Source organism: Penicillium hordei, assembly GCF_028827395.1.
Source record: "Penicillium hordei strain IBT 12815 chromosome Unknown utg000004l_segment0_segment0, whole genome shotgun sequence".
NCBI classification, from domain to species: Eukaryota; Fungi; Ascomycota; class Eurotiomycetes; order Eurotiales; family Aspergillaceae; genus Penicillium; species Penicillium hordei.
Window position 1 is genome coordinate 2,949,433 of NW_026623145.1, and position 20,113 is coordinate 2,969,545.

The 20,113-nt window shown below is 48.9% G+C and overlaps 7 protein-coding genes across 7 annotated transcripts; 4 read left to right on the forward strand and 3 right to left on the reverse strand.

The window, feature by feature from the left end:
- Positions 1-678: 678 nt before the first annotated feature.
- N7537_008319 (uncharacterized protein) lies at positions 679-2,655 on the forward strand (the record flags this gene model as incomplete). Its single annotated transcript, XM_056899374.1, has 6 exons — positions 679-1,132; positions 1,192-1,432; positions 1,492-1,507; positions 1,567-1,734; positions 1,787-1,940; positions 2,018-2,655. The coding sequence occupies 6 exons, from the start codon at positions 679-681 to the stop codon at positions 2,653-2,655; spliced, it is 1,671 nt and encodes a 556-aa protein (XP_056751450.1).
- A 417-nt stretch (positions 2,656-3,072) lies between these two features.
- N7537_008320 (unc-93 family MFS transporter) lies at positions 3,073-4,798 on the reverse strand (the record flags this gene model as incomplete). Its single annotated transcript, XM_056899375.1, has 3 exons — positions 3,073-3,340; positions 3,400-4,103; positions 4,166-4,798. 3 exons carry the CDS (start codon positions 4,796-4,798, stop codon positions 3,073-3,075), a joined length of 1,605 nt encoding a protein of 534 aa, XP_056751451.1.
- A 752-nt stretch (positions 4,799-5,550) lies between these two features.
- Positions 5,551-6,923, forward strand: N7537_008321 (N-acetylglucosamine-6-phosphate deacetylase; the record flags this gene model as incomplete). The annotated part of the gene is made up of 2 exons (XM_056899376.1): positions 5,551-5,919; positions 6,009-6,923. 2 exons carry the CDS (start codon positions 5,551-5,553, stop codon positions 6,921-6,923), a joined length of 1,284 nt encoding a protein of 427 aa, XP_056751452.1.
- Positions 6,924-7,422: 499 nt separating this feature from the next.
- Positions 7,423-9,108, reverse strand: N7537_008322 (GMC family oxidoreductase; the record flags this gene model as incomplete). The annotated part of the gene is made up of 2 exons (XM_056899377.1): positions 7,423-8,804; positions 8,862-9,108. The coding sequence occupies 2 exons, from the start codon at positions 9,106-9,108 to the stop codon at positions 7,423-7,425; spliced, it is 1,629 nt and encodes a 542-aa protein (XP_056751453.1).
- Positions 9,109-10,035: 927 nt separating this feature from the next.
- Positions 10,036-11,604, forward strand: N7537_008323 (betaine-aldehyde dehydrogenase; the record flags this gene model as incomplete). Its single annotated transcript, XM_056899378.1, has 2 exons — positions 10,036-10,517; positions 10,590-11,604. The coding sequence occupies 2 exons, from the start codon at positions 10,036-10,038 to the stop codon at positions 11,602-11,604; spliced, it is 1,497 nt and encodes a 498-aa protein (XP_056751454.1).
- A 561-nt stretch (positions 11,605-12,165) lies between these two features.
- N7537_008324 (uncharacterized protein) lies at positions 12,166-14,479 on the reverse strand (the record flags this gene model as incomplete). Its single annotated transcript, XM_056899379.1, has 5 exons — positions 12,166-13,035; positions 13,103-13,251; positions 13,320-13,381; positions 13,447-13,478; positions 14,435-14,479. 5 exons carry the CDS (start codon positions 14,477-14,479, stop codon positions 12,166-12,168), a joined length of 1,158 nt encoding a protein of 385 aa, XP_056751455.1.
- Positions 14,480-14,519: 40 nt separating this feature from the next.
- On the forward strand, positions 14,520-17,608 carry N7537_008325 (putative beta-N-acetylglucosaminidase; the record flags this gene model as incomplete). Its single annotated transcript, XM_056899380.1, has 4 exons — positions 14,520-14,569; positions 14,764-14,882; positions 14,945-17,445; positions 17,498-17,608. 4 exons carry the CDS (start codon positions 14,520-14,522, stop codon positions 17,606-17,608), a joined length of 2,781 nt encoding a protein of 926 aa, XP_056751456.1.
- Between the last annotated feature and the right edge of the window lie 2,505 nt (positions 17,609-20,113).

Consider the following 20,113-nt stretch of genomic DNA (forward strand, 5'->3'; position numbering starts at 1 on the left):
ACATCCTTTATTGTGACTACAATCTATAGTACTGGCCCTAGATGCATATAAAGTACATCGGCTCTTTTATCCTTATACTATGCTGATCGAGGCCTGTTCCTATTACCTGGAGTGCAGGCAACACCACGTTTATATGGGCGCTATTAATGATCATTCCATAAAACATCGATGGATAAAGATATGTATAATATTTTTTCAAAAAAAAAAGAGGAAAGAAAAGAAAAGAAAAAACATACAAATATAGCACGTCATAATAGTTTTCTTTGCCAAAGACGACAATCCTGGTCTCGTTGGAGCCTATATAGCTCTTGGCACCAATTGAGATCCCTGTTCTTTTGCGATTAGAGAGACACAGGTCTCCAAGGTACAATCTAGCGCCGTCGATCTTTCCCATCAACACCCCAACTCCCAGTCAAATAAATGAGCCTCCAACAACTTTAGGTGGAGCTTTTACTCTTTTCCCCTCTTAAAAACGATGCTACCTTCCCCCCCCCGGAGCTCCAACGGAGATCGAATGCCCCGTTTACATTTCACCGACCTTTTCCCTATAATCATTGCGTGAACTGCTTATCATATACGATTACTAGTTTATTTCCCCTCTTCTGGGACTATAAGTATCCCCGCAAGCCCCCGTAATCCATATAACCCGTACTTGTAACGGTCCCCGAATAGCCCATTATGCGTGTCTCCCACTGGATTCTATTACTGCCGGCTGTAGCGGCACTCGCGGTGCCATCGGATGATAGCTTGGAAGCCTTCTTCCGTCGCCAGCTGCCCGAGCACCCAACTGATGTCAAGACTATTAAGACGGCTAATAATGTCACGATTCGCTATAAAGAGCCTGGCAAGGAGGGTGTTTGTGAAACTACCCCGGGTGTCAACTCTTATGCGGGTTATGTGGACCTCTCACCCACAGAGCACACTTTCTTCTGGTTCTTCGAGGCGCGCCATGACCCTGAAAATGCGCCAATCACCTTGTGGTTAAATGGTGGACCAGGTAGTGACTCTTTGATTGGGTTGTTCGAGGAATTGGGTCCTTGTGGTGTCAACAAGAATAATGAATCTTATATCAACAAGAACTCGTGGAATGAGGTCTCAAATATGCTATTCCTCTCTCAGCCACTGGGTGTTGGTATGAACATCTTTCAATTTTCTACTTTCTTTCTAACCATCGAACTAATATAATCACAGGTTTCTCCTACGCCGAGAAAGCGGCCGGCACCCTGAACCCTATCACGGGTTCATATGAAGACCCATCATTTGCAGGCATCGATGGTCGCTATCCAGTTATCAACGCTACCGCAGTTGATACAACGGTACTTGCTGCCAAAGCTACCTGGGAAGTCCTGCAGGGATTCCTAGGTGGTCTCCCCAAGCTGGACTCGAAGATCAAGTCGAAGAGCTTCAATCTATGGACCGAAAGCTATGGAGGGTGAGTTCACTCTGTTTCTGAAATATCTGTTGATGTATCTGATTACTGACTTCGTTTAGACATTATGGCCCTGCCGTAAGTCAACCGCCTGTTTAACTCAATATTAGATCCGTTGAAGTTCTAACACTGGCAAGTTCTTCGATCACTTCTATGAAGAGAACCTTAAGATTGCCAACGGCACCCAGGATGGCATTCAACTCGACTTCAACACCTTGGGGATCATCAATGGTATCATCGATGAAGGAATTCAAGCCAAACACTACCCTGAATTTGCCGTGAACAACAGCTATGGCATCAAGGCCGTAAGTCTTGAAAAGGTACCATGATATAGTTCCATGCTAACAAAGAATATAGATCAATGAGACAGTTTACAACTACATGAAATTTGCCAATGAAATGCCAAACGGCTGTCAGGACCAAATCGCAACCTGCAAGCTTACCAACCGCACTTCGGTATCCGACCTCGCACTTTGCGCCGAGGCAGCTAACATGTGTCGAGACAACGTCGGTATGTAGACCGTGCCCATATATACCCTCTACATATAACATCTACGCAAAATAACTGACAAAATTCCCTAATCCCAGAGAGCCCATACTACATGTTTAGCGGCCGAGGTACCTACGACATCCGCCATCCAAGCGACGACCCAACCCCAGAAAGCTACTACCAAAACTACCTCGCCAAGGACTCGGTAATGAACGCCCTAGGCGTCGATGTAAACTACACGCAATCCAACAACGAAGTCTACTTTGCCTTCCAGCAAACCGGCGACTTTGTCTGGCCCAACTTCCTCGAAGACCTGGAAGACATCCTCTCCCGCCCCGTCCGCGTCGCCCTCATCTACGGCGATGCGGATTACATCTGCAACTGGTTCGGCGGCGAGGCCATCTCACTCGCGGCAAAATACAAGCACAGCAAGCAGTTCCAGAAGGCGGGCTATGCGCCCTTCCTCGTCGATGGTATCGAGTATGGCGAGACGAGGGAATATGGTAATTTCTCTTTCACTCGTGTCTATGAGGCTGGTCATGAGGTGCCGTACTATCAGCCAGAGGCTGCATTGCAGCTGTTTAACCGTACACTAAATGGGTGGGAATTGCCCAACGGAGAAAAGAGGTTGAAGCAGAATTCTGGCTCAACAGGGCCCAAGTCGGCGACTCATACCCAGTCTTCAGTGCCGTTGCCTACGGCTACCAAGGCTGTTAGGTTTGGTGAGTTACATTGAGTGAGGTCTATGGGTGGACCTGAGTGAATATTATCAATATTCAAAAGCATTGCGGTTTGAGATTTACATTATGTACACATTTACCATAACCATAGCAGACCTAACGGGTACCCTCCCGAATGAGAGCCACTGGCGCCTAGAAAAGTAGAGCCACCCCGAATAATGTACAAGATCATTAAAGAAAACGGAATTGACTGACATATTAAGTATTCGTTGAGTACGGTCCTCACGACCCGTGGCGCAGTTGGGGACCGGGCTTTTCGCGAGTATGAAAGAAAAAAAAAAAAAAAAGCCGGCACGCCTCGTAAATGCAGGTATTTCGTCACAATGTAGTGAGAATAAAGGAGGTGATTAAATTAAATATTAATCGCGTGGTGATACATATCATCGGCGGGGATTGAGCCCCTCGACAATCCATTATTTGGTGGTAGTCTCCTCGTGAGGGTCGCGGAGAGTCTCAGTAGGAGTGTGGGTTTCGGTATGAGGCTTATCCATCTCAATCATTTCATTGGTATGGCCCAGGACTTCGGTGGCGGTTTCGTCGGAGAATCGCAGATCGTCCTCGACGGCAGTGCTGTCCTTGACCTTGAAAAAAATCACAGGAGAGGCAAAAAGCATACTACCGACGAGAATACCCCAGCAAGAGGCGAATTCGGTCATGTATGCGGTCTCCTGTGCATCCAGGCTAAGCGTTTGTTAGTTACAGAAAGGGCAGAGGGAAGAAAAAGAGCAGGGGTTGCTTACCTCCACATTCCAGCAGCGCCAGCAGACTGGATGCCCTTGTAGAAACCAGCAAAATTGGCCAACTTGCGGCTGTTATTGGAGAGAGAACCCATGTACCAATAAGTGCAGGTCTGGAAAGCAGCGTCATAGAAGCCGTAGAACATGTACAGGAACATGGGTCCAATATAGTCGCCGTCGGTGAAATCCGTGTCGAGACCCTTAGTTTCCCTAGTATAGCGCTTTTGGAATGCATATCCTCCACCCCAGATGCCCATGGTGATCGTGAGCAGAACGCCAAAGTTGATCTTGGCGCGCCACGGACGCGAGAGACCCTTCAAATCCAACAACTTGCCGAAGACGAACGCACCCACCATCTGCATCAGCCAGTACAGAAGACTGTTCAGGGCTCGAGTGCGAACATTGAAAAAGGCAAGATTGACTGCGTTGAAGTGGTATGCGTAGAACCAGTTGCTGGCCAGAAACATGGGGAACATCATGATGATGTATGAATCGTGGATCAGTGTCTCCCAAAGACCCAAGAACTCGGACTTCCAGGTTGGGTTCTTGATCACAATCACGCGCGAGCCGTCCCTGCGCTGGACGTGCTTGCAATCTACGAGACACCAGCAGAGCACGAAGCCAATGGCCATTAGAACAAGGAAGGCAATGTAAGTGCCATTGTTGACGTTGCCGGCGGTCGAGTGCATATTTTGGCCGAGAGGGACCTGTTGATATATCAATATATTGTTTTTTTGTGGGGGGTTTCAGGGTGTGAACATCAACATACCAAGCTACCAATGACACCACCCAGGTTGAAAATCACCCAGAAGATAGCAATGTACTTTCCCTTCTCATGCTCATGTGGATAACTCAACATGACCGCACCCTGGGCACACCACAGCAGACCAGCACAGACACCTAGAAGGGCTCCTGCGAAAATGAGGAAGCCCGCGTTTTCGTTGATATTGTACGAGAGAAGCGCGGCCACGTAGAGGAAGTACCCGAAGCCACCCAGGGAGAGGGTGAGCCGCAGACCAATGCGATTGGCAATGGAGCCGGCGAAGAAACCGACTACTGCGAAGGTACTGTATAGTGCAGTATTGGCGTTGTTCACATCGTGGGTGTTAACCTGACCGCCGCCACCGAGACCGCTGACGGCGTTGAACATGCCGGGACATAAAAAGCAGACAAATGATACCAGATATAGTTGCATCTCCGGTGAGGCAAAGTAAGGAGCCTCCCATTTGCCAATCTTGAATAGTGGCTTGTACATCCATGCGGGGCCTATTACCGCTTTGTCCACACCTGACTCGGGGTCCGGAGCAGACATCGAGGCAGACATTGAGGCAGACATCGATGCATACTGATCTGTCGGCCTCTCGGTCTGCTTCTCTTTTTCTTCCTTCTCTGGCTCAGTCATGGTTGTAGGAAACAAGATCTACAGGGGCGAGAAGAAAAAGAAAAGGAAAAAGAAATTAATAGCAGTCAACAAGCGAGCCAAGGGGCTCGAAGAATGTTCTCCACGTGAACAAAAACAAGCTGAAGAATGGTGAAGAATGTAGATCGATCTTTTTGCCAAGGCGAATTCTGAAATAGGAAAAGGATATTTTCTTTAGGAAGCTAAGACTGTTTTTTAGTACGGAGTAGACAAAACTAATATAACCGAGTCACACGATTTGGGCTTATCTTGGGATCCATTTTTTTTTTGGCTTCAATGCGACATACATATAACTGATGTCAGTTGATTTAGGGGGATAAGAAACGATAGAGTCATCATCATTTGAAGACAAATCAGAGAAGAGAGAAGAGTATCATAGGGAAACCTTGGGAAATGATGTTCACTTGCAATACGACGAAAGAGATGTTGCATCGAACCCGCATGCGGGTACGTCGCATGCGGGGATGTGTAAGATGTGGTACGGTATTGTCAACGGCTTCTGTAATTTACAAGCCGAGTATTTATCTGTACAACGCTATACAATTATTATAATACCAGTACAAGGGTACAAGGGTAGGGGTCCTTACACTCACTATATATGATATACCACATCGGCATGCCGAATGTCACGCAGTCTACTGTTACATCATTATGGGATCTTTATGTACCTGGATTTTCCCCTTCTCCTATCTATTTTCTTTCCCATGCTCTGATCCGATCTAACAACATCCATAATGCCGGGCAAGACTTCTACCCCGCGTATTACCAAGTTCACCAACTGTCGCCTGGTATGCGGCTTGAACTTGGTCGAGCAAGATCTCTGGATTGACTCTTTGACCGGAAAGATCCTAAAGGATCAAGAAGCTTTCTATGGATTGCACCTGTCCCCTGACGAGATCATCGACCTCGGTGGCCGTATCATTGCCCCAGGTATGATCGATGTCCAGTTGAATGGTGCCCATGGCTTTGATTTCTCCGTACCCTGTGAGACAAAAGAGAAATACGATGAGGGTTTGCGCATGGTGAACCGCGGATTGGCTCGAACCGGTGTCACTTCCTACCTGCCGACACTCGTGAGCTCCACCCCCGAGGTATACTGGAAGGTAAGCAAAGCGCAAGCTGCTCGAAGCAACTCGAACTTCTCCCCAAACAGGAAAAACGAATATATATATATTAATCTTTATTCTTTCAGGTCCTCCCCTCCCTCGGTCCAACGGCAGGAACCCATGCCCCCCAAGACGGCGCCGAGTCACTAGGTGCACACGCCGAAGGCCCCTTCATCAGCCCTGGCCGCAACGGTATCCACAAGCCCGAAGTACTGCGCGCCGCGGAAACCTTCGACGACCTCGTCTACTGCTACGGTGCCGACAATATGGGCAGCGCCAGCCCAATCAAGATGATTACAGCCGCCCCCGAAGTCGGGAACATGATGGCCCATATTCCCGAAATCGCCAAGCGCAACATCATCTACGCAATCGGCCACTCCGACTCAACCTACGAGCAGGCTATTGCAGCCACGCACAAGGGTGCTCGCATGATCACCCACCTATTCAATGCTATGCGGCCCTTCTACCACCGCAACCCAGGTATCTTCGGTCTGTTGGGACAGAGTGAGCGCCGCAGGCCGTTTTACGGTGTTATCGCCGACGGCATCCATTTGCATCCCACTTCCATCAAGATCGCGTACAATGCGCACCCGGATGGGTTGATCTTGGTTACCGATGCTATGCGTCTGTGTGGTCTGCCTGACGGTGTCTATGAGTGGACGAATGGGGAGCGGATTGTCAAGACTGGTGCACGGTTGACGCTTGAGGGCTCTGACAAGATTGCTGGGTCTTCAGCTACCCTTATCGAGTGTGTTAACAACTTTCGTCGTTGGTCGGGTGCGTCGACGGCTGCGGCTATCAATGCCGTCACCGCTGCGCCGGCGCGTCTGCTTGGCTTGGAGGGTGTCAAGGGGTCATTGCAAAGTGGTGCTGATGCCGATCTCATCGTGTTGGGTGAGAGTGAGGATCCCTTCACTGGGCCGACCTTGACGGTTGAACAAGTGTGGAAGCTGGGTGCTAAGATCCACGATACTGCCAAGGCGGCCACTGTGGGGGTATAAGGTCACTTTCGATCTTGGATGCCATCTATTTCTTTTCGGGGGTTCTTCGGCTGTCGTTTTTTCCGGCTATATGTTCAACAGCTCTTCCATCTTGGTTACAGGCGTTTTGAGGTTATAGTTTTGCATTGAGCATAGAATGCAAGCGCATGGTCACAGCGCCCAGCTCCATCCATCTTCAGTTCGAATAATTGTTTAGACTTTCGATGTCAATTTTTATTTTTGTTTTTATTTTTTTCAAAAGAAACTTATCCTCGGATATCAAGTTTATCCAAGATCAATTGTATATGTGTCAAGATAAATAAAAGATGCAGGTCTGTCTCGCAGACGCTGGGGAGAACCAGAAGTTGGAAAGATGCCCGTATTCAAAGGCGATCCTCTGCGACTCTGACGGAGCTATGCGCCGCTCGCTCATATGCTATAATAAAACCAAAATAAGACCAAAATGAAGAAGTAACTTTTACATGCATATCAGATCTTTGACGCGTAATAAGCCCCTGCTTTACAGACGGGGCTGGTTGCGAGACCAACCGGCCTCGCCAGCGATCAGCTCGGCAGCACGCTCACCAATGGTCAGGACCGTCAGCATAGGGTTGATGCTAGGCATATCAGGGAAGACACCGGCATCGGCAATACGGATGCCCTTCAGGCCGCGAACCTTCAGAGTGGGGTCCACAACTGCCATGGGGTCGGTGGCAACGTTACCCATCTTGGTAGTACCAGCCGGGTGGTACACGGTGTGGGCAACACGACGGCCGTACTCGGACAGCTCCTCGTCAGTCTGCACCTTGGGGCCGGGGGCAACCTCACGCTTGATCCACTCCTTGAAGGGAGACTGCTTGGCAATCTCACGTGCAGCCTTGAGACCCGCCACGATGGTAGCGGCGTCGTAGCCCTCAGGGTCGGTGAAGTAGCGGAAGTCCAGCGAGGGCTTCACGGAGGGGTCGGCGGAGGTCAAGAAGAGACGACCGCGGGAGCGGGGGCGGGGGATGTTGGGGGTCATGCAGAAGGCGTTCAAAGGCTCGTCGTATCCGAGACGAGTGGTGTTAAGGGTGAACGGAATCTGGTAGCAGTGCATCATCACGTCGGCGATCTTGCCATCGAATCCAGCGGCGTCGGGCAGCTCGCGGCGCAAGAAGATACCGGCGTCAGAGTCCATGGTGGTCATGTTATGATCCACGGGGCTATTGAGCTCCCACATGATGATGCTCTCGGGGTGGTCCAGCAGGTTCTCACCGACACCGGGAAGATCCTTCACAACGGGAATGCCGAGTGCGGACAACTGCTCACGGGGACCAAGACCAGAGAGCATCATCAGACGAGGGGTGTCAACAGCTCCGGCACACAGAACGGTCTCCTTCTTGGCACGTAGAGTGTGCTTAACACCAGACTGCAGAGTAACATCAACACCGGTCACGGTATCACCCTCAACGTTGACCTTGTTAACCCAAGCGTTGGTGAGAATGGTCAAGTTAGGACGCTTCTCATCACCACGGAGAATGGGGTGGATGTAGGCGACACTGGCACTGCTGCGGCGGCCATCATCGGGGTTGTAGGAGATGTTGAAGAAGCCGACACCCTCAGTCAGCTCACCGGTCTTGCGGATGTCATCGTTGAAGTTCTCAATAACAGGGATTCTCATGGCACTAGAGCAGGCCTGGATCCAGTCCTTGCACAGTTGGTTCCGGTGGCGGGCATGCACTGGTTGGATAGTGTTGCGCAGGTTATCAATGATGCGGGTGAAGGTCTCAAAGTCCCAGCCCTTGCAACCCTTGGAAACCCATTGACGACAATCATACTCGAAGGGACGGAAAGAGATGAGAGTGTTGTGGCTAGAGCAACCGCCCAGGACCTTTGCACGGGAGTGACGGATATTACTGTTACCTGGGGATAGTCAGCACAAACCCAAACTTATTTAGAATTTTAGAATAGTCTCCTTACCCATAGGCTGCTCGGTAGTACCATAGTCGTAGTCAAGCTCTCCTCCGAGCAAGCTAAGCCATTCCTTCAGGTTCAGAACACGGTCGTCCATGAAATCACTGGGACCTCCCTCAATAACCAGAGTCCGCTTGTTAGGGAGGTACTCGGCCAAGCGTGCCGCAATCACACAGCCGGCGGTACCGCCGCCAACGACAATGTAGTCGTAGCTGTTAACATCGAGGGCGGGGAGCTCGTTAGTGGTGGCCATGTTGAATACCAGGGAATGGATAAAGAAGTCCGTAGTGAGGAGAAGATTGGAGAGGATTGGAGAAGATTGGAGAAGAAAGGACTGCCTTTTTCTAAAAGAGAATTTTCCAAGTAGCTTTTGGGGTGGGTGGTCTGATCGGGAGAAAGGCCGTTTTTTGATCCAATCTCTGGCGATTACCCAGCTTCTCTGACAATTCTCTTTTTTTCTTTTTTTTTTTTTTTTTTTTTTTTTTTTCTCGTTAGACTCGAACCTTTGGACTCTGAGTGGTGGCGATCACTGGAAGTGGGGAGAGTAAGTCAGACAATTGGCCCGAATAATAAGGTGTCCACTCTTAACGAAAGTGTATCAGATGTATCAGCGCTCTATTGGCATATCATTCCAATTTCAATCTTGATAGGCTTGGAGACAAGTCTGGCCAGGATAGGAATTTCCGTCCGGTACTAGTTTCAAGAATATATGTTGTATAAGATAGAGAGTGTACGTAACCTTTTTGAGCTTCACGGCTAAGATATGCCTTTCTTAGTATGAAATTCCCGAGTGGGGATATTCGAACCATAGAGAGAGCGAGAAGAGGTGTACTCCGTAAAGACGAATTTAGTCCAAACCTAACCCCCGCGCAGGACTATAGCCATTTTTCAGCCATTTTTCAGCCACAGCTACTGCCGTTGACAGCCGCTGACAGGTTGGCGTACTTAGTACTTGACTGTTACGTACAAATTTTGCGTGGGAGTGGAGTACCAAGTACCTAATCCACAACCTCGGAACTCAGATAAGCCGTTGTTCTAAGGTTTTTTTTTTTACTTCGGAGAAACTAGAAGGCGGTGTGGATTATTCTCCCCCATCATATCACTTCTCTTATCTTTTTGTTCGATTATAACCTTCTACCTAAGCTAAGCTTGGAATTCATATATACACAAATTTTCAATCATGTCCCTCTCCTTCCCACCTCGTCAGCTTTATTACAACGGTAAGGTCCAACCTGCGACCTCCGGCAAGTCATTCCAAACTATCAATCCCGCCACTGCAACTCCGTTGGCCGACATTCAAATTGCCTCCAATGCGGACGTCGATGCCGTCATTACCGCTGCCGATCGTGCATTCCCCTCGTGGGCGCAGACCCCGCTAATTGCTCGCGCCCGCATTCTTCACAAGGCCGCTGCTCTACTACGGGAACGGAACGATGAAATTGCGCGTATCGAGACTTTGGATTCCGGCAAGGCCTTTACTGAGACTAGCACCGTCGACGTTACGACTGGTGCTGATGTTTTGGAGTACTATGCCAACTTCATTGGTGGTGGTGGTCTGAACGGCGAGACTACTCAACTCCGCGAGGATGCCTGGGTATACACTAAGAAGTCCCCTCTAGGTGTGTGTGCCGGCATTGGTGCTTGGAACTACCCCATCCAGATGTAAGCTCTTCCTTCATTTTCAACCGAGAAATAAAATAAACCAGAAAAGAAAAAGCTAACCTAAATGCTTAGTGCCCTCTGGAAATCTGCTGCCTGTTTGGCCGCCGGTAACACAATGATCTACAAACCCAGTGAATACACCCCGCTTCACGGCCAGACCCTCGCAGAAATCTACACGGAGGCCGGCCTCCCCGACGGTGTCTTCAATGTGATTAACGGTGCCGGTGATGTCGGTGCCTACCTGACCGGCCACCCACTCATCGCCAAGGTCTCCTTCACCGGCCAAGTGGCAACCGGTATGAAGGTCGCAGGCACCGCTTCTGGCAGCATGAAATACGTGACAATGGAGCTTGGTGGCAAGAGCCCATTGATTGTCTGTCCGGACGCTGATCTAGAGAGCGCCGTTGATGGTGCCATGATGGCCAACTTCTACAGCACAGGTCAGGTCTGCACCAACGGCACCCGGGTCTTCGTCCCGCGCACCATGAAGGCTGCTTTTGAGAAGAGCCTACTCGAAAAGATACAATATGTGCGGGCTGGCCCGCTCTTTGACGAGCAGACCAATTTTGGTCCCCTTAGCTCCAAAGCCCACTACGACAAGGTCGTTGAATACATTCGCCATGGTATTGAGTCTGACCGCGCCACCCTGCTCTGTGGGGGTGTCGAGAAGCCCTCGGTTCCCAAGGACCTGCAGGCCGGTTTCTGGGTCAAGCCGACCGTCTTTACCGACTGCACTGACTCCATGACAATCGTGAAGGAGGAGATCTTCGGCCCCGTTATGTCCATCCTGTACTATGACACCGTCGAGGAGGCCGTGCGACGCGCTAACACCACTGAGCTCGGTCTCGCTGCTGGTGTTTTCACTAAGGATTTGAACCAGGCTCACCGCATCATTGACCAGCTGCAGGCTGGTATTACCTGGGTGAACACGTGGGGCGAGAGCCCTGCTGAGATGGCCGTCGGTGGCTGGAAGAAGAGCGGTCTAGGCGTGGAGAATGGTCGTCGCGGTATTGAGGCTTGGCTGCAGAACAAGAGCACTCTGGTCGATATGAGCGGTGCCGTGGTGAGTGTCTTCGCCAAGCTATAATGTTAATGTATCATGTAATGTACTCAAAAGCAAGGAGCATAAAAATGTACAGAATATAGGACAATTTGAGCCCCACTTTAAGCAAGTATTTTAGCTCTTTTTATATCTTCATTCTGTTACTCGGGCATCTATATATACATATTTGTATCGAGGCTCTCTAGAAAGGAACCGACAACCTTGGAAGATCCTAACACTATTAACGAACATATATATATATGCTGAATAACATCACGCTACGCAAGCACGTATATATTTTGGAAACCATAATTAATTGTACACAGCTTGACTTATCCATAGCTAAAATCTTCTGATAAGATCACTTGACTCCTAAAAAAAAAACGCATCGCATCTATCAAGTCGCGAATAACCAGGGAAACCCCTTAACAATAGATCCTGTAAGCCAAAGCGGTAAAAGAGACCATGCAGATATGATTTGCAAGACAGAACCCATATTTCCGTTCTCCGTATAAAATGGGAAAAAAAAAAAGGAAAGGAAAGAAAAGAAAAGCAAAAGAACCCCCTCCCCGAAATGAAAATGACACGAGTTTGAGGTGCTCACCATCAGAGTGTGGTAACTCTTGTGCCCATGCGGTCAAAGATAAGGTCGCTCTTCAGTGCACCGTCAATACCGCCAATGGCCGAGTCGACTAGGCGCGAGGACATGCTATCCGGGGTGAGCTCCTCTTCCTCCAATGCGCGGCGTTGCAGCTCAGTGTTGATACGGAGATCCTTAGGCACCTTCTCGGGGGTGCCATCGGGAGTAGGCTGCTGGGGCTTGGACGTCTTAGTTGGTAGTGGGGCCGGGACATAAGTTCGAGGACGGTAAACGAGAGCCGGTCCTTGGGTGCGGGCATCGGTGCCGGCCTGCTCGATCGATTCGAAGTACCGCACGGTCTTGACCTTGAGTTCGAGAGTGGCGTCGCGATCGCAGACGACGAGCGGATGCTGGTGTAGCTGTAGAGCGGAGAGTGTCCACATGTGGTTCACACCGTCCTCGAGGCCCTTCTGCACGGCAAAAGCCTTGTGCGCTCCGGTGGCCACAATCACCACTTCCCGGGAATCCATGATAGTCTGGATACCAACAGTCATAGCCATGCGGGGCACCTTGTCCGTATCGCCGCCGAAGAAGCGGGAGTTTGCCAGGATGGTGTCGTAGGCCAGTGTCTTGACGCGTGTGCGGCTGCTCAGCGAGGAGCCTGGCTCGTTGAAGGCGATATGGCCATCTGGTCCAACTCCACCCAGGAAGAGCTCGATGCCACCATAGCGGGCGATCCGTGCCTCGAACGATGCACACTCGGCTACAAGATCAGTCGCGGTGCCGTCCAGGATGTTAATGTTCTGCGGTGGGATGTCCACATGGGAAAAGAAGTGCTTGTACATGAAGCTGTGGTAGGACTCGGGGTGATCGCGAGGCAGACCGACATATTCATCCTGTATTGGGAGTTAGGGGTTGTCTTTTTATTTTTCATTTTTATTTCGTGATCTTTGTTGCGCATACCATGTTGAAAGTCACGACATTCCTGAAGGAGATCTCGCCGGCGCGATGACGCTGCACGAGGATCTTGTAGATGAGCTCAGGGCTACTACCAGTAGGCACACCAAGCACGAACGGCTGCTCGGGCGTCGGATTGAACGCCTTGATACGGCCTAAGATGGAAGAGTTAGTCTCGGCATGGGATACACGTATCAGGGCGAAGATCGGGACTTCAGCTTACTGATAATGTAGTCTGCAATATAAACAGACACCTCACGAGGATCTTCTCTGATAATGACACGCCTATATCGAGAAGCCGGCAGGTTAGTATAGAGGGCGGACTGCGATATAGAGAAGATGGCACGAACATAATTACGTCAGTGTTTGGATTGGCGTAAGACTAAGAAGTATGAGAGAAGAAGAAAGGGAAGGAGAACTCTATCTAAGGGAAAGAAAAGAGAACATCAAGGGAAAAGGGACCATATGGGTTACAGTGTGGAGTGTACGACAGTGACAGAGGAGAACGTCGTATAGAGCCACGTGCAATATCCCTCAGATAGGAACTGACGTCGGGTTATCGCATGGACAAAGAGTTCAGATAGCCCATTGACTTCATTCTGATTCCACGGTTTCTATCAAGGTCCACTCGAGTGTATTCCATGTGGTCCAACAATCAAGCCAAAAAGTGTGACATCGGGAGAAAAAAAAGGACATAGGCATTCTGATTGGATTATGGAGCTCCATATTGCACATTGTGGTCTGAAGGTTCCATTTGAGAAGTGTAGGAGTTGCATCCGGTGATGTCGGTAAAAAGCTGGCGAACATATTGAAATATAGAGTGCCCAGTGCAACCCTACGATCGCGGTAGCGTTGTAGCCACGTCGGTATGGTATTGGTATTGGGGATATCACATGACGGGACATTAGATCCAGATTACAGTTACATACAGTTACATACAGTTACAGATCACATGAGGACATGATGACATGATGACATGATGACATGACTCTCTGGATATGATAGCAAGGTTACTATGTACATCATGCCCAGGGGTGTCCATATACATCTGTATTAATATTTACCTTGTAAGATTGTGTGCTTCTTAACCTAGGTACTTGTAGATATTATAATATAACTAATCCGTACATAGTAGAATATGCCAAGATATATCCCGTGACCTCTTCAGCGGGGGAACTAAGCTCCTATCTCCCTTATCTCTCTAATCCCAGCTCTTCCCCAACATTTGCGGCTCTGGGGGAAAGACAAAGCTCCCGAGGTCCAAATTTTGACTCCTGCAACCCTTTACCCCTTGTCACCTGACGCGTGCACCGGCTTCATATTTCTTACCTGTCAGACGTTTGCGGCCACACCTTGAATCTCCCAACACTGCACCCTCTGCATCCTACCTTTCTGGGCCGCTGCAGGCATTCCTCCTCGGGCCATGGCCCGGAAAGAGGATATGCTGCCCCCAGGCTGGGAGGACCTAGATAGGTATGTCGATCTCCTTTTTTGCTTGGCTCATCCCCTATCGGCATTAACCCTCACCTTACCCCCCTCCCCCCCAAAAATCTGCCTGTCGGGATATCTCCCTTCACTGTGGAACCTAGTTGTCAATCTGGGGAGGGTATTTTAGATTATTTCCACTTTGGGAAATATGACACCTCGGGCGCGCTGACATGGCACAGGCAGATGGGTCAGCTCTTTATGATGGGCTTTGATGGAACTTCAGTCAATCCACAGATTCGATCACTTATTGAGAATTACCACTTGGGTGCCGTGCTGCTATCTGCCAAAAATCTGAAATGTATCTTTTTAAAAGTACCCTCCGTCGCCAGTAAATTCGAACAGTCACTGACACGTTTACAGCGGCCGAGGATACAACCAGATTGGTTCTGGAATTGCAGACCATTGCGCGTGATGCAGGCCATCCTGTTCCGTTACTAATTGCCTTGGACCAGGAGAATGGTGGTGTCAACAGTTTATATGATGAGATATATATTCGCCAATTCCCTAGTACCATGGGCATTGCAGCCACTGGGTCCAAATCTTTGGCTCACGAGGTGGCTGTCGCAACAGCACAGGAACTCAAGGCAGTCGGGGTCAATTGGATCTTAGGACCTGTTTTGGATGTTTTAACCAATGTGCGAAATCAACCATTAGGCGTTCGTACCGCCGGCGACGATCCCCAAGAGGCGTCTCAATATGGTGTCCAGTTCATGAGGGGTTATCAAGAAGCAGGTTTAGTAACCTGTGGAAAACACTTTCCATCCTATGGTAATTTGGAATTTCTCGGCTCCCAGACGGATGTCCCAATTATTAGGGAATCTCTGGAGCAACTCAGTCTCAGCGCGCTTGTACCCTTTCGCAATGCTATAACTCAGGGCCTGGACGCCATGATGGTCGGAGGTGTTTCATTGTCATCTGCTGGGATGAACGTAATGCACGCCTGCCTGAGTGATCAGGTGGTCGACGAGCTCTTGAGAAAGGATCTCCAGTTTCAAGGCGTGGTCATTTCTGAATGCTTGGAAATGGAGGCGCTCACACATAACATTGGAGTAGGAGGTGGCACAGTGATGGCCAAAAACGCCGGCTGCGATATCATCCTTTTATGTCGGTCATTCCCCGTCCAGCAAGAAGCCATCAATGGGTTGAAACTTGGCGTGGAGAACGGTATCATCGGCCGTCAGCGAATTGAACAATCGTTGCGCCGCGTTTTAGATTTGAAGGTGCGGTGTACTTCGTGGGAACAGGCACTGAACCCTCCGGGGCTTTCTTCCCTTACACAGATGCAACCCTCGCATACCAACCTTTCCACCCGAGCCTACAACTCTTCCATCACAGTCATGAGAGATAAGAATAATTTACTTCCGTTGTCCAATGTCATCGAGGCAGACGAGGAACTTTTGCTTCTGACTCCGCTGGTCAAGCCACTCCCAACGTCCGCGGTTTCTCTCTCGGTCGCAGGGTCAATGGATCCATTATCTTCGGAACGAACCTCCTCGATTCTGAGTGGCGAGGGGGTCTTCAAAGAACTTGGACGTTCACTCTCACGGCAGAGGAACGGGCGCGTGTTGCACACCTCCTATACTTCCAACGGCGTGCGTCCCATCCACGAAGACCTCATCCAAAGAGCGAGTGCTGTAGTCGTTGTCACGGCAGATGCAAATCGCAATCTATATCAGCAAGGGTTCTCAAAACACGTCTCCATGGTCTGCCAATCGCAGTATACCTCATCCGGTGAACGCCGCGAGAGGCCATTGATTGTGGTGGCCGTTAGCTCGCCATATGATTTTGCCATGGATTCATCCATTGGTACTTATATATGCACGTATGACTTCACGGAAACAGCCCTCCAGGCATTGGTCAAGGTTTTGTATGGCGACTTGACACCTTCAGCGGCCCTGCCTGGCTCCATTGGTCGAACGCAGAAGATTCATCAGTCTCGACAGCACTGGCTTGTCGAAAATTGGAACGAGGATCGCGACTCTTTCGCGTTGGACGCTCTGCTCGAGACTATCCGTGCCGACTATGCACTAGGCCAGCCATCGGAACTTCTTGGAGCTACCGCTAGCAGCTTCTTGCTACGAAAGGAGGATGTCGACGAAGCCCATTTCGTTGTCCGGAACAGTAGCACGCAGGCCCTCTATGGATTCTGCGCGACCTACTTCTTTCGATCAACGGGCACCGGTGTGCTTGCATGTCTCATCGTGGACCCCTCCCGAAGGAGACTATCAATCGGACATTCTCTTCACAGCCGCGCGATTCGGACTTTACTTCAACGGAGCGGGATGAAACGCTTCCAGTTAGGATCCCGATTACCAGGGATCTACCTTGGCATTCCGACCGTCAACCCTGTTGAGCGCAAGCGGCTACGGCAATGGTTCGCGAACATGGGGTGGAACACCGGGCTTTCGCGACCAGTGTGCAGCGTGATCCTACGCAACCTGTCGACATGGGTGCCACCCGAAGGACTTACTGCGACCCTGCAGAGTGTGGAGGTCACATACGACCTCGTCTATGGTTGGGACTTTGCGCCCGCGATCCTCGATCACATTAAAACATATGCGCGACAGGGCGTGGCCGAGATCTACCGCATGGCTTTGGGTGGCGCGCCTAACTGCGGGATCATTCGGGCCAAGCGGCCCTCCGACGGGGTCATCCTCGGGAGTATCGTGATCTACAATGAGCGATCTGCCTTGGCGGAACACATGCCCATGCTGCGCGCCACCCAGGCTTCTGTCGGAGGCATTTCATCTCCGGTCATTTCTCCTTGCGGAGAAGATTACTCCACGGTTATGCAGGGCCTGATCCTGCTGGCTATCAAACAGATCCGGAAGTTGAGTGCCAATGCCGTGATTATGGACTGTGTACGTTCTTCGCTTCCTTGTTTTTCTCCATTTATCCTCTAACAAAAGCTAGGTCGACGGTGACAGTAACTTTGACAATCTCTCCACGATGGGCTTCACTATGCTGCACAGTTTTGAGGAAGTGAACTGTGACGCAGCTACGTGGACGATGATGCATGCATAGTTGAAGAGACCAGACTTGATTCGATTCCCCTTTTCATTTTCTCTTTCTACTCTTTTCGGTTCTGTTTTCTTCCCGTCTATGATATCCATATCGCATTGGGTTTGGCATTTATTTTATCCTATCTTCTTCTTCTTTTTTTTTTTTTTTTCAATTGGACCTAGTCCATTTTCTTTGTTTCACACGATCCGGTAACGGTTTCTTCCGAGGAGTTTCTTTTCATACATATTTCCTATAATGATTCATTTTGGGGCACTTGGTCTGAGGTAGGACGGAAAGTTTGCCCTGGCGTCATTCGGTCCAATCGAATAAGTACTTCTATTATCACAGGATTCCCACTGGCGATCAACGAAGATATATATCTGCATTATAGAAGAATGCAAATGTAGAATATTCTATGGTTAGCTAGGATTCGAGTTGAATGGATTGGTTTATAGGGACTCAGGTATATCTAAGAAAGAACTTGTTTCATTATGTACTTCGTACTTCTTACCTAGACTAATCCGTCAGCTACAAGTTCCCCCTAAACTTATTATGTCTAAGACTAAGATTAATTTTAAGCCGGGGAATATTACTTCTAATTACCTTTTAGGTCTCTGAAGGCATCACGATTAAAGTCGAGATCTTACTGGACCGGAAGTCCGTTGGAGCTTGACCATGGCTAAACTAGATGTACTTCATAAAATGCACTTCTAACTTCAGGGTTTTATGGGGGAATTGTGGGAATTGTGGGCTTAGAACGGAACTCCGCTTTGGCGCCGGGCAAAAGCCAAGCATCCACTTTTTTTTTGGGGGGGGGGGGGATTCAAAAAGAAAAAGGGAAAAAAAAACCAGGGTCTGTGTTATGAGCCTTGGTTTTTATTTTTCTTTTCTTTCATCTTTTTTCAAGATGTGGCATTAGAGGGGAATTAGTATATAAAGAAGAATTCTTCTCTCTTCATCTCTCTTTCTCTACCTAGGTAGTTGTTTTCTATATTTTCTATATAGAATCACAGGTTTAAACCAAACAGGTTTCTCGGGCCTCGGGGCCTAACTTTGACCCGGGCCAATGAGTTTTCTGCGTTCAGAGTTTGAACCAATTTAGTTTTCTGTTTGCGTTAAAAATCCCTCAGTTGTACAAGCGGAGCTTCTTTTTTTTCTTTTTTTTCTTTTTGCTGAAGCTGAACTGGTCTCCTAGAGGTCTCTACATTCCTAATCTATGATTCCAGGCATGTTAGAGAGATATTCCTCAGAATATAAGTCGTACATACCCTTTCATGTTCATACTATATGTGTGAAGCTTTTCGAGATCTCAGGCCCAAACCCAAAGGTTAGACTGACACCGTTGAAAGAGCTTTCAACCTTGGAACCTTAGAACATTAAACCTTGGAACGAGCCCATGATCAAGTGTGGATGGCTCCCGTGGTCAGAACCTTGGTATACATTCGTAGGCTGCATGGGGAAACGCGCCGGAAGAAGAATGAGAAAAGGAAAAAAGAAAAGAGGAGATCATCTCGGTAATAATCAAATCGGGTAAATGCACATACTGTTCATTGGTTCACATGCGAAAACGAGGAAGCTTCTCCTTTACTCTCTCGCCACTCAATCTCCCAGTCTCTCTTACCGTCTGACATCCCCCACCCTGGACCATCCTGTATCTCCTTCCATAATCGATTTTATTTTATTGAAATATAGAGAATTTCCTCAGGTTATTAAGACAGGTGAAAAAAAGAAAAAAAAAAAGGTGTGCTCATGTACCGTGGATAAGTAGCTACATATACATACTGCAATAAGGAGGTATATGAAGGATGAACTTTGAACCTTGGAACTTTGTATGGAGAACGGAGGAGATCCACGGACATCGCCGGACCTAAGACTAAACAGTTCAATTTGTTTAGGCTACCGAGGCACTTATCTAATTGCTCACAATATTACATGCATGATAACATTGCAGATTATTATTACCGTTTTCAGTGGGGCGCTAATAACCAAAGTACAGGGTCCAGCAGAGTACGGGGGCACTGGTTTCTGATCCAATGCGCCGCATCTTCTGATTGGATGCCAGTTGGCCCCTCCAGCTGCAGGTCAGACGGCCGATGATGATCATCCTTGAGGCGAATGTGATCGCATTGTTGAGCTGTAAAAGGAATTATTATGTAGATATATTGTAGAAAGCAAGCTTAGCCAATTAATATTTTCATTCAGACCTACATAGTAGACATAAGAAAGCAACAACCTTTAGGTACTCATCACCCCAATATTATGAATTATGTTATTAATATGTGGCGTTTTCAGGAGGAGGGGGTCGACCCGAAGCAGCAGTACCTTAATAGGCAGGTGGGTATTCGTTGAAGGGAAATTTAATATTTCAGATTATACAGACTATACTTGTATTAGAATTGCCACACAAAGTAATGGAAGTGATTGTATATAATATCAAACATCTGTTGATCTTCAGGGCCCAGCGAGAGAGATGATTGCCGAGAGCCGGCGATCAAGTCTTACCCCATCGGTGCTGAGGGATTTGCA